This window comes from Teleopsis dalmanni, chromosome 2 (assembly GCF_002237135.1).
Source record: "Teleopsis dalmanni isolate 2A chromosome 2, ASM223713v2, whole genome shotgun sequence".
NCBI classification, from domain to species: domain Eukaryota; kingdom Metazoa; phylum Arthropoda; class Insecta; order Diptera; family Diopsidae; genus Teleopsis; species Teleopsis dalmanni.
Window position 1 is genome coordinate 55,684,382 of NC_051847.1, and position 15,390 is coordinate 55,699,771.

Consider the following 15,390-nt stretch of genomic DNA (forward strand, 5'->3'; position numbering starts at 1 on the left):
TTTATTTTAGTGCAATAGTTTTTCTAATAATCTCTGGACATCTTCTGGTCTTATGTTGATGTTGTGTAAGCTGAAATGTAGTTAATACATATATTTGGCTGTTTTTGTTAAAAAGGTGAAAAAGTAACTATCGTACCATAAATCGTTATAATAGTGGTGGTGGACGAAAAAAAACAGCAACATCGGAAAGTGAAGGGTCGACTTAAACGAAATCGAAGTGAAGAGCGAAGGAGTTGTTATGCTTATACGAACTTAACGAATTTCCAAACATTGTGTTCTCTGATAAGAAAATTTTGAGTTCATAAACTCTCAAAATGATCGAGTTTGATCGCAAATATCAAACTATGAATGGGCACCCGAAATAATTTTCCATCTCAAGTAATGGTATGGGTAGCTGTCACCTCCAATGAACGCTTTCCAATCGTTTTCATCGAGCCTAGTGCCAAAGTCAAAGCGTTTTTTTATTGGAAAATTGTTTTGAAAGTTGCTTTAGAGCCGCGGGTATTTCAGTCGTAGATCATGGACTTTGCAGCAACACTCGACAGCGTCTCATAAAGCTCGTGTGAACCAAGAATGGTTAAAAAATTATGTTCCACACTTTATTTCGTCCACATAATGGCTTTCGAATTCGCCACCGTCTCATAAAGCTCGTGAGAACCAAGAATAGTTAAAAAATCATATTCCACACTTGATTGCGTCCACGCAATGGCTTTCGAATTCGCCAGATGCAAATCCGATGAACTATGCCATTTTGGAGAGCAAGGTGAGGACTAAAAAATATGACAGTATGGATGCACTGAAAAAAAACTATTTTTCAGGAATGGGCCAAAATATCAGAAGATTACATTCGTGAAGCATGCCACTCATTTTTTAACCGTTTGAAGGCCATAGTTAGTATAAAACGTGGCCACATCGAGCTAGATTGAAGGAATTCTAAAATTTTGATTATTTCCATAAAATTTGGTAATTAATCATTAAAAAAATATTTTCACACTAAAACGATATGATTACTTGAACACTTCAATCGCCTAACCCTGTACAAACAACACACAATACGTCATCAGATTTCAGCTTCAATTCATTTGCTTCAGTTCTGTATCTCTAGGTGTAAATAGAAGTTTTTTTATTTCTAAAACTAAAAATTCTATAATAACCAAAAACAACTATAATTATATTATAATATCTTGTATAATTTTGTCATTATTATTATTTCTTTACAGAGAGATATCTTCAGCAAGTAATATTTTAGATGTTGTGTCTAATAATGATGGAGAGACAATTCCGTCATTTGAAGTACAACGAAAGGTGAGTTTACAAAAAAAAAACAATAAATAAGTAAATAATAAGTTTTTTCATTTCTATGTAATTTAATTAGTTAAAATCGTTTCAAATAAACCCAACAAGTTGGCTTCAGAATTTGCAAAAGAAAGGGTATGGAAAGCCATATAAATGGCTTCAAAAAATGTGTTACATAAGAGTTAATGGCATTCAAAATTGGGAAGAGCAAAAAACTCTTAATGTTATATCCAACGTTATTAATAAAATAAAAAAGCTTTGGCAATGCAGATTAATACTTTTTACCCAATTAAAAGCTATTGTAAATAATAAAATATTTTTATATACTGAAAATGAAAAATTACCTCCGGGTGAACCGTCGTGCAGTTTAGTGAAATGGACATCTATTGACCAAGAAGACTATTATGCTTCATTTGTAGACAAAACTAATCAAGATTCTGATGTAAAAGATTCCAATTCATTCTATCGCGCATTAATTGTTAAAGGGTCAGCTAAAATGGAATGCCTTATTAGCTTACCCCTGAAATTCCCCTTCGAAAGTCCTCTATGGTCAATAAATATATCTTGGAATGGTCAACATAATGCAACCAATAATTCAGCCATAAAGGTAAATCATTTTACATTTATAATATAAATTTTATATGATATTTATTAAAATATGTTAAACAAAACCTTAACAAAACAAACTGTATCTCGTATGTATTGTTAAATATTTTGTATGATAAGTAACTAGCAGAAATCTGTAGCGTGAACTAGAATATGACCGTAAATTTTTGCTTCCATAGATAATTGTAAGAGTGCTGATATGTGGAGATTTATTGATTATAATATTAGGGGTATTCAGGCAACAGCTTAGTTGCTTACTTGATTAAAAAACTTCATATAAAAAAAAATGCATTTTGATGTTAATCTGTTGCTTGAACGACCCAAAATGCGTAATCTGATTAGTTTGTTGTGTGCAAATGCCTTGGCAGCACTCGTATCAACAGAAAAAGCGAAACATATGTTAACAAGTAAAATACTCAAATATTCGTAAATTTTAATATCATTTAAATTTATCATATAATTTATCTTATCTTATCATATCATATAATTTATCATATAACTGAAATTGCAAGCGTGTCATATATCAAGAAGTAGAATATTCAATTTTATACTTTTTAATTATATTTTATCCGTTTAACGATTATAGTTTTACTGAATTTTATTTATTAATTTATGTTTTTATTTTTGAATTTTTTTTTTAAGACACCCTATGCTCATAGTGTCGACACTTAGTACTAGCAGCACTATTAATCAAATTTTCACTAATCTGAGAGTCTCCGAAATAGTAGATTCTCTACTTAGTTTCTTCTTTGTATGCAAATTTTTGTTGTAAAAATCTAGTAAACAACTAATCTGTTGCCTGAATACCCATATTATTGTTATAATCATTCAGCCTATATCAGTATGTGAACCTCTCATCGATAGTCGATGTCAGAAAGTTCTACTAGTTGCAATTATCGTTGTAATAAAGATATTAACATGTGGATAGTTTCAATGAAGTGAGTCTACTTGCTAATATAAAAGCAAAAAGGCGAAACAACTTAATACTTTAGTCTTAATATACTAAAATTTTGGCTACTAATTAAGCCAAGGTGGGGCCGAACAATTATTCCATTGACAATGCATGAAAATTTGAGATCAGCTCTTATTTCAGGCATAGCATAACTACCGCTATTTAGTAGGTTCGAAAAATGATTCCTCCTAATATTAGGTATGCCGTAGATATCTATAAAATGTTTACCATTTTTATCTTCATAAAAATTAATTCTGAACTCATAAATATTTGTCAGGTTTTTGATTTTTTTATTCAATTTTCGAGCCATATACTATTACACAGTTTTATCTATCCCTCAGTTCAATGAAGCTTTTCGTACTCACGACTTTCTACTTACTTTGTAGCCTGAAAAGACTTTTCTTTTCCTTTCGCTTCTCTTTTTTTGATATCGTATTTTAGCAGTATGCATCGCAACTGACTGAAGGGTAGCTTGGTCTGCTGCGTGTTTCACTATGGTAGCGCCGTGAAACTCCTAAAATATCAGTTAGTTCTTTAGCAAAGATAATAGCCAATTACTGCAAGTTTGTGAAAATTTCTCCAGATTCAATTATGAAAGATATTGTGAGAGGCGAGTGGCAAAGTTATCACCTGTTTATTGAGATTGCAGCTTTTTGATGTGCTTAACGTACAATTGCCTCCGCTCATAATTTTCAGTAGAATATAGCACACAAAATAGCAAATGCTGAACTAATATATTCCGTTTTCAGAATTTTTATTACATACCGTCAGTTAGCACTTTGCCGCAATTAAATTTTATTTGCTTCTGTTTATATGGGGCCCAGTATCCTGTAGCTTTAACTCCAAGAGTTTTGCAAAGATCTACAATCGTCGAATTGTACATAAAGGTTTGGATCTACCCCGAATTTGGACGGTTTCCGGGCTGCATTAATGGCAAACGTAAGCGCAGTTACGATTAACAGGAGAGGCCAACTGCAAGCTGGAGTTAGGAGTTTTTTTTTTCATTTGTTTGGATGACCTATTCATTTCAAAATTTAATGTTTAGTATGTGTGTTCCGAAAAGGAGCACTCCTGTGATACGTACTAGCTAGTTAGAAGTGTGTAGAGTCCTTTCTGATAAGGGTACTTTTCAGAATATAGAGTACTTTCATTCTATTTAAGATCATGAAAGTCTGTTTATCACATAAATTAAAAATTATTGAATTACCTGCAAGAATGAAATCAAAAAACACTCACCTCGCGTATTGGTACAGCGATACCACATCGTCATGATGTGCATCTGCATCTGCTACGATATTGACCGGGATCTTTTAGTTGTTTACTTCATCCACTATTGATTATTGATAAGGGGGCGAGTGATTATTCGTTAAGAACGATAGTCTCACGTAAGTCATCTTGGGTACAGTGACACCTACGACCTTTTAGCCGTGACATGGCAAGTAAGTATTGCTTTAATGATGGCTAAGATTTCAAAAGGCTGGAAACTTGTGCTGTTTTGTCCACAGAAAAAATTTAGAGCTACAAGCCATTCTAGACTGCCCCGAGCTTTTTGATTGTCATCAGATAGCTAGGTTGAAGTTGTCTGGGTTTCTTAAGTACAACCTCATCCCCTTCGAAAGAATCAATGGCGTTATCCTGGTTAGGATTCGGGCGAGCCTACGCATATATGTTCTTGTTGACAGGTTAATGTGTTGATGTGCACACGAAGACTTGGATTTATTTGTGGCTTGTGCCACTGTAAGCTCGTTTGCCTTAATTTGGGCACCAGTAGAAGAGACAGCTTTACTACCTGGCAGAGTTCCCGAGTCGCTTAGAGAGGGTATGATTCTACTTATGTCCGCATGGGATGAAAATACAGCTAAATCCAATACACGATAGCTACTAGCTCAAGGCAATTAAAAATGAAATATATTAATTAATGATGCTAAAATATGATGACAAAAAAAGATGCTAAAACCCATAAAAAGGACAAGACCAAGGAGAACAAGATCGAAGCAATATATCATTTAGCATTGTCCAGGAAACACTACATGCAGGCGATCTAAGCTACACCTCTAATTGATTAATGATTCAATTCGGTATTATGTTCTACGATATATGAGTTAGGTTAGGTTATACCGGCGATCCGAAGGAACCCACTTTAGCCTACAAGCCCGTTATGTTACCGTATAATTAAAAACTCAATAGGTAGAAATACTTATAATCTTTGGCAAACCTTATAATGCTATTCAGAGAGAGATCTTACTGTTCGCCAAAACAGATATCGTCCTCTCCACAAATGCAGCAGGTATGGTTGAAAGGGAGATTTAGTCTCCTAGCATGGTTACTGACCTGTAAGTAAACCTACCACTGAGCGTGGCCAAACTGCATACAGATGCCTGCACATCGTTGAGTCTTCCCATGTTTTGTTAAAAAGGAAGAACTCGGTGCCAATTCGCTTGAAACTCCCTTTCTGGCTAACTCGTCTGCTTTGCAGTTGCCGAAAATATCTCTATGACCGTGGAGTCAGATTAGAAAAATACTGAGCTGCGTTGACACCTCGTTTAGAGATGTGTAGCAGTCAAAGACTGTGCTAGATATAAATTGGACTGAGCTCAGGGATTTTAAAGCAGCTTGACTGTCTGATAGTATGTATATATTTGTATGAAGTATCATCTACTTCTAGACAAGCTATAGCTTACCTTATAGCACTTCTTCTGCCTGAAAAACACTACAGTGATCTGGAAGCCTATAGAGAGAGGAAATATTCAGCCTATCTGAGGAAACTCCACTTCCTATGCCTCTTCTAATTTCTGAACCGTTGGTAAAAATGGTCAAACCCTCCCCCAAGGACGGGCCACCTGACAGCCAAACATCTTTGGATAGGACGCAACAATAAATTTCCTTTCAAAATCGAAAACGGGAGGGCAGTCAATGTTATTGGGAGTAGGACTGTAAAGTTTTAGAATGGAGCCGTGTCTATGGTAACTAGCCCTCCATTGTGATGTAGCTTTCAGTCTCAGAGTAGAATGTTTATTGATGAGGTCAAGTGGCATTAAGTGAAGCATTAGATTTAACGCAATTGATGGTGTGGTACACAGAGCAGCACTAATACTAATAGTACTAATACCACTAAAAGTTTAGCTCTGCGCCTCGGTCACCTTCCATGCCGTGATGTCATACAAAAGTATTGGTCTAATGACAGCCGTGTATAGTCATTGAGTAATACATGATTGTAATCTCCACCTTTTGCCAACAGCTTTCTGACATAGAGCAACGCAATGTTGGCTTTCTTAGCGCGCTCCAAAATATTTTCTTTCCAACTAAGTTTTGTATCGAAAAAAATGCGTAAAGATTTTATTTTCTCAATAAAGTTTATCGCAGAACCTCGGATACAGTGTGGAGAATGAATGGGAACTCTATGTTTACTGGTAAAAGCTACGATTTCAATTTTGCATTTTAGACTCAATTTATTTAGGATATTAAGACCAGCAGAACATCCCTTATGTTGGTAGCATATTTTTCGGTAACCATTAACGCAATATCATCCGCATATGCTATAGTCTCACAACTCGATCTCCTTAATTTTTGTGGCATTTTTTGTGTCTCCTTGGGGAGTACCTCTATTTACCTGCCTGTGCTCTGTTGATGAACGCATATTTGCTTCAATAATTCTGCCAGTTAGTAACTGTCCGATAAAGCTAATGAACGTATTATCAACACCCAAATGCGAGAGTGCGTTTGTTATTGCACTAAGAAGAATATTGTTAAAAAAATTTTCCATATCTACAAAAGCAACTATATAAAACTCCTTTAAATTGAACATTGTCTTCGTTGATTGTGAAGGGAAGTAATGATAGGGATCAATAGCACGCCTTATTTCGAATTCTATAATTCTTTATAGACCCTTCAGCACGATAGATGAGAGGTTAATTGGACGGAGTTCGTTGGGGCTACGATGAGAAGTTTTAGGGGTCTTGGGAATAAAAACAACCTTCCTTCATTGAATTGGAACATGGCTGAACTTGATAGAATTAACACTTACGTGATCCTTTATTATATTTCTACAGAAAGATCTTGTAAACGGACTAATCTCTCTCATTTCTATTTAGCTTTGCCTTATTAAAAAGTCCCCTGCATTACTTCCGCAACTCACCTAAACTTCTATTCCAAGGTGGGTTACACTTCCTACTAGGTCGAGTAGAAGGACAGGCAAGGTTAAAAGCTTTATTAAGTCCAGATCATTTGTATTTTCTGGGGAATCAGAAGAGATGTTTGTCATCACCTCATTTACAACTGAATTGTACTTAGTCCAGTTCGTATATCTGACATTTCTGAATATTTCTAAACTGGGAGTAATTGGCTAAGTTGATACTAAAATATATTCTGAAATCATATGGTTTGAAAAGGAATGTTGAATAGGCATTTTCAATTTCTGAACAGACCCATTAAGTTTGGCAATAGTGACGGCGATATCTAATACTTCAAGCCTGTTTTTGGTAATAAAGGTTGACCTATTGCCGTCATTACGTATAAAGAGGTTATTACTAAAAATAAAATAAGAAAGTAACTCAACAAGTTCATTTGTATTGGAGCTGCACCATAGTTCATGATGAGTATTGGCGTCGCAGTCTAAAAGGGTTTCCACACCAAGTTTCCTAGCGCCGTTTGTCAACTGTTTCAGGTTACTTGATGGTATTTCATCGTGATCGTGAATAAAATATGTAGATACTCCCAATATTTGGCCCCAAGGTCCCTCAATACTTACTGCAGTTTGGTCTTTGTCACTATATTGCGAAAGCATGAAAGCGTTATATTTTTTTAAATTATTAGTATACAAAATCTAGGCTTACCCTTGTTGACCGCATATATTAAATCAAACTTTTTTGTCCTGAGTCCGCATGCATAATCCCTATAAACTCGTGGCTCTTGCAGCAGGACCATAGCGACCTGCTTATTGCTGAGGCATTGCAGCAGACTGGAGGACGCAGGTTTACAGGGCTGCAGGTTAATTTGTAGCACTCGCATCATAGTTCGTTATGGATATGGTTATGTACACCACCGTTACATCGAGCGCTCTTTCCTCTATATTCATTGCTTGAGTTTAGAAGCTCCCTTTCATCGAAGAGATAGCGCGTACTCATGCTTTCCTCTGATGCAAATGAGGAGACTGGAGAGAAAACGTTCAGTCGAGATATGTGTGTTTCTGTTATGTGTGTGACACAGTGTTTCCACTAGAGCCACTATAGTTGCGAGAGCAGGTCTATTGTCGCCCACTTCCGTTTGGGTGTCAACAATGCCTTGCGGTGCTACTGAACCCATTGCATTCAGTGAGGATTGCTCCTCATCCTCATTGTAATGGCTGAGAAACCGTACTTTATGACACCACCAGATCTCGCAAAAATGACCAAGGATGCTTTGTTAATCATAAAACTAGCTGACCTGTACTTGCCCTTGGCTTTCTCTAACTTCGTGGTTTCACGTTTCTGTCGTTATTTGATGGTTTCCTGACCTAATAAGCTCCAAAATCCGCTGAGGATCGGATGGTTCTGCTTGAACTCACGATTTTCTCCTTAGCAACAACCTTGAGTTTGTCGCCTGGCCATACTAGCTGTCTAGTCGTCGCTCGGCATTCTTTGTAGCTCCTCGACGGAGGGCATAACCTAATTAATGGTCCACAACGCGGGGATATATTGGGTAATTTATTGATGGGCACCTTTTTATTACCACTAGAAGACGTGGTGGGTGCCTTGTTTGGATACGTGATGTCCGAAATTTTTAAGCTCTGTGTAGCCCAGCTTCCCGCTTTCGAATTATTTTGTTTATTTTTATTTATTTTATGATTTAATTCATGAGGTGCGAAGAAAGGGGGAAGTCAATCCGGACAGAGATCCGCTATACCCGGACAAGGCAAAGTTACAACCGGAGAGCGTCAGTTATCCGGAGGCTTTCATTTAAGACACACTAACGTAGTGCCATTCGTCTAATTGGCACGGGTCAAATAACACCGAAGATTACTTTCAGTTGGTGTTTGATAGCCGTTCAAAGCAGACAACCTCGTGAATTTTTACGAAAGTGGAAAAAAGTGAATTTCGCCATTTCTTTAGTTTTGGAAACAGAAAATAGTCGCAGGGGGCTAAATCTGGAGAATATGCTGGATGGGGTAGCAGTTCGTATCTCAATTCGTGAATTTTGGCCACAATGCTTAATCAGCACACGAAATTCACTTTTTTCCATTTTTGTAAAAATTCACGAGGTTGTCTGCTTTGAACGGCTATCAAACACCAAGTGAACGACGTAGCTTGCTCAAAATTAAAAAGTTGCATAGTAGTAGATTACAGCTGACGGCAGCACTGTTGCATTTGGAGTAACTGCGCGGGAAATTTAAAAAGCCACTGACTTATCAAACCGCCCTCGTATGTTGATAGTCAACATGAAGAACAGGTTCATCTAGAGCTGTTCAATTAATTCAATTATTAATTGGATTACAAAATATTGTTTTAGACATTTATTTATCTGATATAACAAGTTTAACTTGCGGCAAGCAATACATTTATTTTATATTTTTTTGTATACAAGGTATTTCTTTTAACATATTATGGCATTAGTGTTAAAATGATGACAATTATAAAAAACTTTAATACTAATACTGAAAATACTTTCTTTTTTTAAGCTTATGGAATACTGGACCAATTCTCTGTGCCAAGAACAACTTAATAATGAAATGGCTATGTTATCTATGCAACTTTTACGAACAATGTATAGTTTTGATATATTTTTGGAAACGGAAGGACAATTTTATGATCCTAAGGAATATAAAAAGGAAAAACATTATAATAGATCATTTTCAAAACGTATACGAGCTCGACCGTACCGTTATATAGGAGATTCATTCAAACAATAAATTTTATAATAAAGAGTCAATATTACATACACAACTACAATATACTATGTTATGTGTTTTATTTTTAATTATTTATTCTATTTTACTATATTGAATTACAATAATAATTGAATGCAACAATAAAACAATTAAATAGTCACGTCGATTTATTTTATGAGTGGTATCAACTTATTGGTTATAAATCAGCTATAGTGACATATTTCTTCGATATGCTCGTCAGTATCAAAATAATTTAAGAAAATAATAGCTGATTTGTTGAACTTATTTGGGTGTTCTTGCTATTGTAGATTATCACATAATTCACCTCGGTACCTATCTTTGTTACCCTTAAACTCCTTGATAATGCAGCTTGATAAACTGACGTACTGCAATCCTTTACAATTCCAGTATTCAAATATCGTTATTTTGTATCAGATATCGTTACTTTGTAAAAAAAATATATAGTTTACACAAAGTTTAGCTTTATTAAAGACTTTCCTTCATGTTATGGAATGGCCTCTACTTTCTGAGTACTACCATAATAACTTGGAGTTACTCCTAAATTTTAAAAAGTTTGCAGGTCGCATTAACAGCTGATGCGAATACTACGGTAAGAAGGTCAGACACACAGCTTTCATACTGACTCGAATCATTCTGTTGGTCACTTCTGACATTAAAGTCTTCATAAAGTCCTGTTTTAGCATGTTGTTGAAGGTTCATAACGGTTTCAGGCAGTAGAACACTATTTGATTGATAAATTTACCTATTAGTTCGGAAGATAAAATGCAACTACTACCATTTTCGAAAGATATGATGATATTCGTTAAAAATTTGTTCAGAGTGGTAACAATTGCGTGAAGTTCCCGACCGACTTAACACTCGGTCTGTAATCGACCCGAACCCGTAATTGATATCTTTCTTGCCGCCATCACGGCATCGCTAACCTTTATCATCTAATCGTTGATTACCACATTAGTGTTGCTCGTGTCTAGTGGTGAGGGCTCAGAAGATAGCCAAGTTTGGTAGCAAGGACATTATGGAATTTCGATCACAGAGACAGCTTTAAGATGCCCGCCACGCCATACCGCTTACCATCTTTGCAAACTGACAAAAGGTTCGTTTGTTCTATATTCGTTTTTAGATTGAAAAGGGTGACTGAACGCCGAGTCTCCGCATTTTATGTTCTTTGATTAGATGACTTTTGATACCTTACCTTATACAGATGCTAGAGCAACTCAATAAATGCTCCAACTATAAATGCACCAAAATATAATATTTCAACTTGAATAATGTTTATTTTCTTAAAATAGATAAGTGGGTCATTAGTTGCTATTAGTGCTAATCGTTATGTTACTCATGGAATCACCTGACAGACTTGGTTCCCGATAGACAGACTTGGTTTTTCGATACCATCGATCTTAGTGATTTTTGTTGGTAGAATTTTTATCAGCGACAGTAGTTGATTTAAAATTTTTATTACAGTCGTCCTTTTCTACAAAACACGCTCTCACTTGCATCTTAAACAGTGGTACAATAGTAGTCGCTAACAAGGAAAAGACGCTATTCAGCTTATACCTTTTCCGTGTTAAGAGACGCTTATTGAAAAATCGCCTATTGGATCTTCTTGAAGTGTGTTCTTTTCATATTCAACGCGTGTATGAGATCAAATTCGAATTTGTATTAGAAAGTTAAGTTATCTATATTTGTATTATAATTAGAAGATTGATTGGTAGACCATTTGGAAACAGATGTGTCGGATCAGACACAAAATGAAAAATTTATTAAAGAGATGTCTCTCAAGTCAAACGGTAATAACGAAGATGAAGATGCTTACTAACCAAATAATTATTAAGTTAATGAATATATCTGAGCGAAATGTGATATTGGGCAACAAAATTTGACAGATCTATAAATAAATCTTGTTTGAATTTAAATTTACCAATCGAAAACGCCGTTACATGTACGTGGGACATGACATTGGGACACACTTGTTGTTTTGAGTAGTGTTCAATTAATTTTATTAACAAGCGAAAAAGCGTTTAATATTTAAAGAACATTTTTAAATTGTATTAAACATAACATAGTTTATGACAATATTGTCAAATTGCTTATAATATAGTTATATAAATAATCCATATAATCTGTTCAAATAAAATATTCAGTTTGATTGTTTGACGCTTGTGTGAGTCAATCAAACAGATAAAAGTGGTTATCGTTTTTGTTCCAATTTATATATCGTTCCTTTAGTTCCTTAAAAACGCTAAAAACGTGTGCTAGTACTTTGTGGAGTGCATGTTCTGGTATTCGGTTTTGGTGTTATTCGGAAAAAGGAGCTAAGGTAATTTTGCGCAAATTTTTAATTGTAAATTATAAAAAGCTTTTATATATAATTTCATTTTCTAATATAAAAAATGTATTTAATAGTAAATTTCGCTAATGTTTTGCGTTTATATTATATTATAAATGCCGACACGTGTTTTTTGCAAAACACGCCATTTATTAATAGTTGCAAATTTCACGTGTTAACTTACCTTTTTTAACATTTTTATATTGTAATAAAAACATAATATAATATATTTACAGTTTTATTAAAATGGATGCATCGAAGGAAGATACTGAGCCAGAGTCATGTAACGAGTCTGAAGATGGCAAAAAAACCTCAGAAAATCATATGGTGTAATTATAGAGAAAATAATTTTTAATAAGCATATATATATATATATATATATAAGTATACATAAAGGTATACATATATGTACATATATTATAAATATATATTAGAAAAATATTTGTACAAATATAATATCGCTAAATAATATTTAATTTATTTTATATTGTGAATAATCCTACAGTACCTTTGTACTCCTATTTATTTTTTCAGTCCAGCATATATGGGTGCTTTGATGCGTCGCCAATTTTTGCAAGAAATGGTGAAAAATCTTCCATCCTCGATACAAAATCGCATTACTTCTTTGAAAAATATTCAACTTGATCATCTTAAAGTCGAAGCTGAGTTTTTTGAAGAGGTTTACAAGTTAGAAATGTTGTATCAAAAAAAGTATTTACCATTTTTTGAAAAACGCAAAGAAATCGTTACTGGAAAATTTGATCCTCCAAAAGAAGAACCCAAGTGGAACACAGAGAATAGCGATATTGATCAATCAGTTGGCTCAGATTTCTCTCAAATCTTAAAGTAAATATATTTATAAGACAATATAAATATCTTTCAATTATAAAAACTGTATTGTAGGGAATTTAAAGATATTCCTGAGGACACTAAGGGTATTCCAAACTTTTGGTTAACTATATTCAGAAATACTGAGTTGTTATCAGAAATGGTGCAGGAACATGATGAGCCGGTTTTGAGAAAACTAACTGATATAACTATTAAATATGAAGAACAGGTACGGTAATAAATAGCATTTTTATACTATTATATTTATTTATTTTATTTTTAATATATATTTTCCAAAATTATGTATATATATTTTATTTATGTTAAGCAAAGTGTTAAATACATATATATATTTCTCTTCTTATATTAAGTCATTGCGTTTCAAGTTAATATTGTTTAATATTAATATTAAGCTGTAAAGTTCAATGGCTAGCAATGTTAAAGTTTAACACATCCCAGGAATTTTAGTTATGTACGAAAATCACTGATATCAATGTTTTCATTCGACCTAACATCATGACCATTATTTTGCACATACTTATATAAAAGCCAAATTAAGAAAACTGAAACAAATAATAATAATAAATAATATTCTTTTGAAACTAAAAACCTAATTAATTTTTTACTTATTTAATAAAAAATTTATATAGCCCGGGTATACATTGGAATTCCACTTCGATAAAAATGAGTATTTCTCTGATCCAGTTTTAACTAAACAATACTTTTTAAAATCCACTGTGGATGAAGAATACCCTTTCAGCTTCGAAGGTACAGAAATATTTAAGTGCAAGGTAAGTCCTTTAACTTTTTTTTTGTTATTTTTATTGTTTAATATAAATAATTACTATTAATATTTAACACATTAAAGGGTTGTAACATCAATTGGGAAAAAAAGATGAATTTAACTGTTAAAACAATAAGAAAGAAGCAGAGACATAAGGAACGTGGTGCTTTCCGTACTATTGTTAAACAAGTTCCAAATGATTCCTTCTTCAATTTCTTTAACCCTCCAGAAGTACCAGATGATAAAGAAGAGGTGGATGAAGATACTCAAAGTGTAAGCAATATATTTTATGTCTTTACATAAATTAAATAAATAATGTCGTGAATATAAATTTAGTTATTGGCTACTGATTTCGAAGTTGGTCACGTTCTACGCGCTCGCATTATACCAAAAGCTGTTTTATATTACACCGGTGATATAATCGACGACGAGGATGATGATGATGACGAGTTTAACGGAGAAGAGGATGATGAAGACGAGGATGATGAATCTGGAGATGACGATGGTAAAAATACTGGTAGCAAACAAAAACAATCAGTAAAAGAATGTCAGAATCAATAATTTTAAAACAATTCTCTTTTTTAATGAAGGTTAAACTTTAAAATTCCAAGAAATGCTCTGTTTAACTTATAATTTCATTGGATCCAAGAAAAACTAGAAAAATTCAAGATCCATTAACATTTTATTTACTCAAATATAAATTTAAGATGGCTTTATGTTACAATTTATTCAAAGCATAACATTGTAATTTTCATTTAAATTTTTTCCAATAAAATTTTTACTATAGAAGAAAAAAATATATTTAATTTTTTTTATCAATTTTATTTTAAATAAAAGAAATATAAATTCCTGTATTCAAATTATATTATTTAAAAGAAGTCAGTGAAATTTACAAAACAAATTTAAAAAAAAATATGTTAAAATTATGTCACAATTCAAAGAATGTATTTAGTAATTGATAGTGTTTTTTTTTTCTTTCTATTTATTTGCTTAATTTAAAAATGTGAATATCAACGACCTAGAGCCGTTTACTCTATGCACAATAATTTTTGTAGCTTAATAACTAACGCAACGCCAATAATGTCCTTATTTATTGATTATATACTCAATAATTAATATAAATTTATCATATATATAATTAATATTAGTTTATGAAAATATTAATCCCGCGTATTTTTATTATTTATAAATTAACATATATTCTATACTTATAATTTTTTTTAATATGCGTTAGCAATAAAAATAATTTAATTTTAAGTCAACAAACGGGTTTTTCATATTATATATCTTCAATTTAAATATTTAAATCATAATAAATTAATTTTAAAGTGTTTACAACCATGGATACCAAGCTGGATCCATCCGGCATAAATTATCTACATTTACAGCAGATTGTATAAGTATGGAAACTTTTTTGGCATCCATATTATCGAAATATGAGATATTACTTAGTCTTTTCATTATGACACTTACAGCTTTATTAACTGTATGTATAATATTACTCATGGAGTTCATTTCGTTTGAATTATCATCATTGGAGTCACTAACTGGTTTTGTTTCACGAAGCCTTTTCTTATGCAAGTTAATTATTTCATCTTTTAATATCGCTTTAAGAATGGAGCAAATTTTGAAATTTGGTTGTACAAAGCATCGCGCTGTAGCAACAATAGCAGCTGACAATGGGCCATTAATGCCAATATTTGTAACAAACTCAG

At 33.2% G+C, this 15,390-nt stretch overlaps 2 protein-coding genes across 3 annotated transcripts in view; both read left to right on the plus strand.

Moving 5' to 3' along the window:
* LOC119674595 (THO complex subunit 5) overlaps positions 1-9,784 on the plus strand; it is a 10,275-nt gene extending 491 nt beyond the window's left edge. Inside the window, exons 2-4 of the mRNA XM_038085740.1 lie at positions 1,221-1,305; positions 1,376-1,903; positions 9,507-9,784. Of these exons, the coding sequence (XP_037941668.1) occupies positions 1,221-1,305; positions 1,376-1,903; positions 9,507-9,737 (844 nt within the window). The 3' untranslated portion in view covers positions 9,738-9,784. The remainder of the gene's footprint in view (positions 1-1,220; positions 1,306-1,375; positions 1,904-9,506) is intronic.
* A 2,097-nt stretch (positions 9,785-11,881) lies between these two features.
* LOC119679408 (nucleosome assembly protein 1-like 1-B) lies at positions 11,882-14,453 on the plus strand. Of its 2 annotated transcripts, XM_038091752.1 has the most exons (8): positions 11,882-12,054; positions 12,300-12,392; positions 12,598-12,909; positions 12,967-13,120; positions 13,542-13,682; positions 13,760-13,948; positions 14,012-14,192; positions 14,266-14,429. In XM_038091752.1, exons 2-8 carry the CDS (start codon positions 12,310-12,312, stop codon positions 14,268-14,270), a joined length of 1,065 nt encoding a protein of 354 aa, XP_037947680.1. In that variant the 5' UTR covers positions 11,882-12,054; positions 12,300-12,309; the 3' UTR covers positions 14,271-14,429. The 2 variants fall into 2 exon arrangements, with proteins under 2 accessions (XP_037947680.1, XP_037947679.1); XM_038091751.1 differs by having other exon boundaries at positions 14,012-14,453.
* Positions 14,454-15,390: the final 937 nt, after the last annotated feature.

Coding starts and splice junctions, on each gene's coding strand:
- LOC119679408 (XM_038091751.1), top strand. CDS start 12,310: ATGGATGCATCGAAGGAAGATACTGAGCCAGAGTCATGTAACGAGTCT. Junction 12,910..12,966: donor GATTTCTCTCAAATCTTAAA/GTAAATATATTT, acceptor ACTGTATTGTAG/GGAATTTAAAGATATTCCTG. Junction 13,121..13,541: donor CTATTAAATATGAAGAACAG/GTACGGTAATAA, acceptor AAATTTATATAG/CCCGGGTATACATTGGAATT.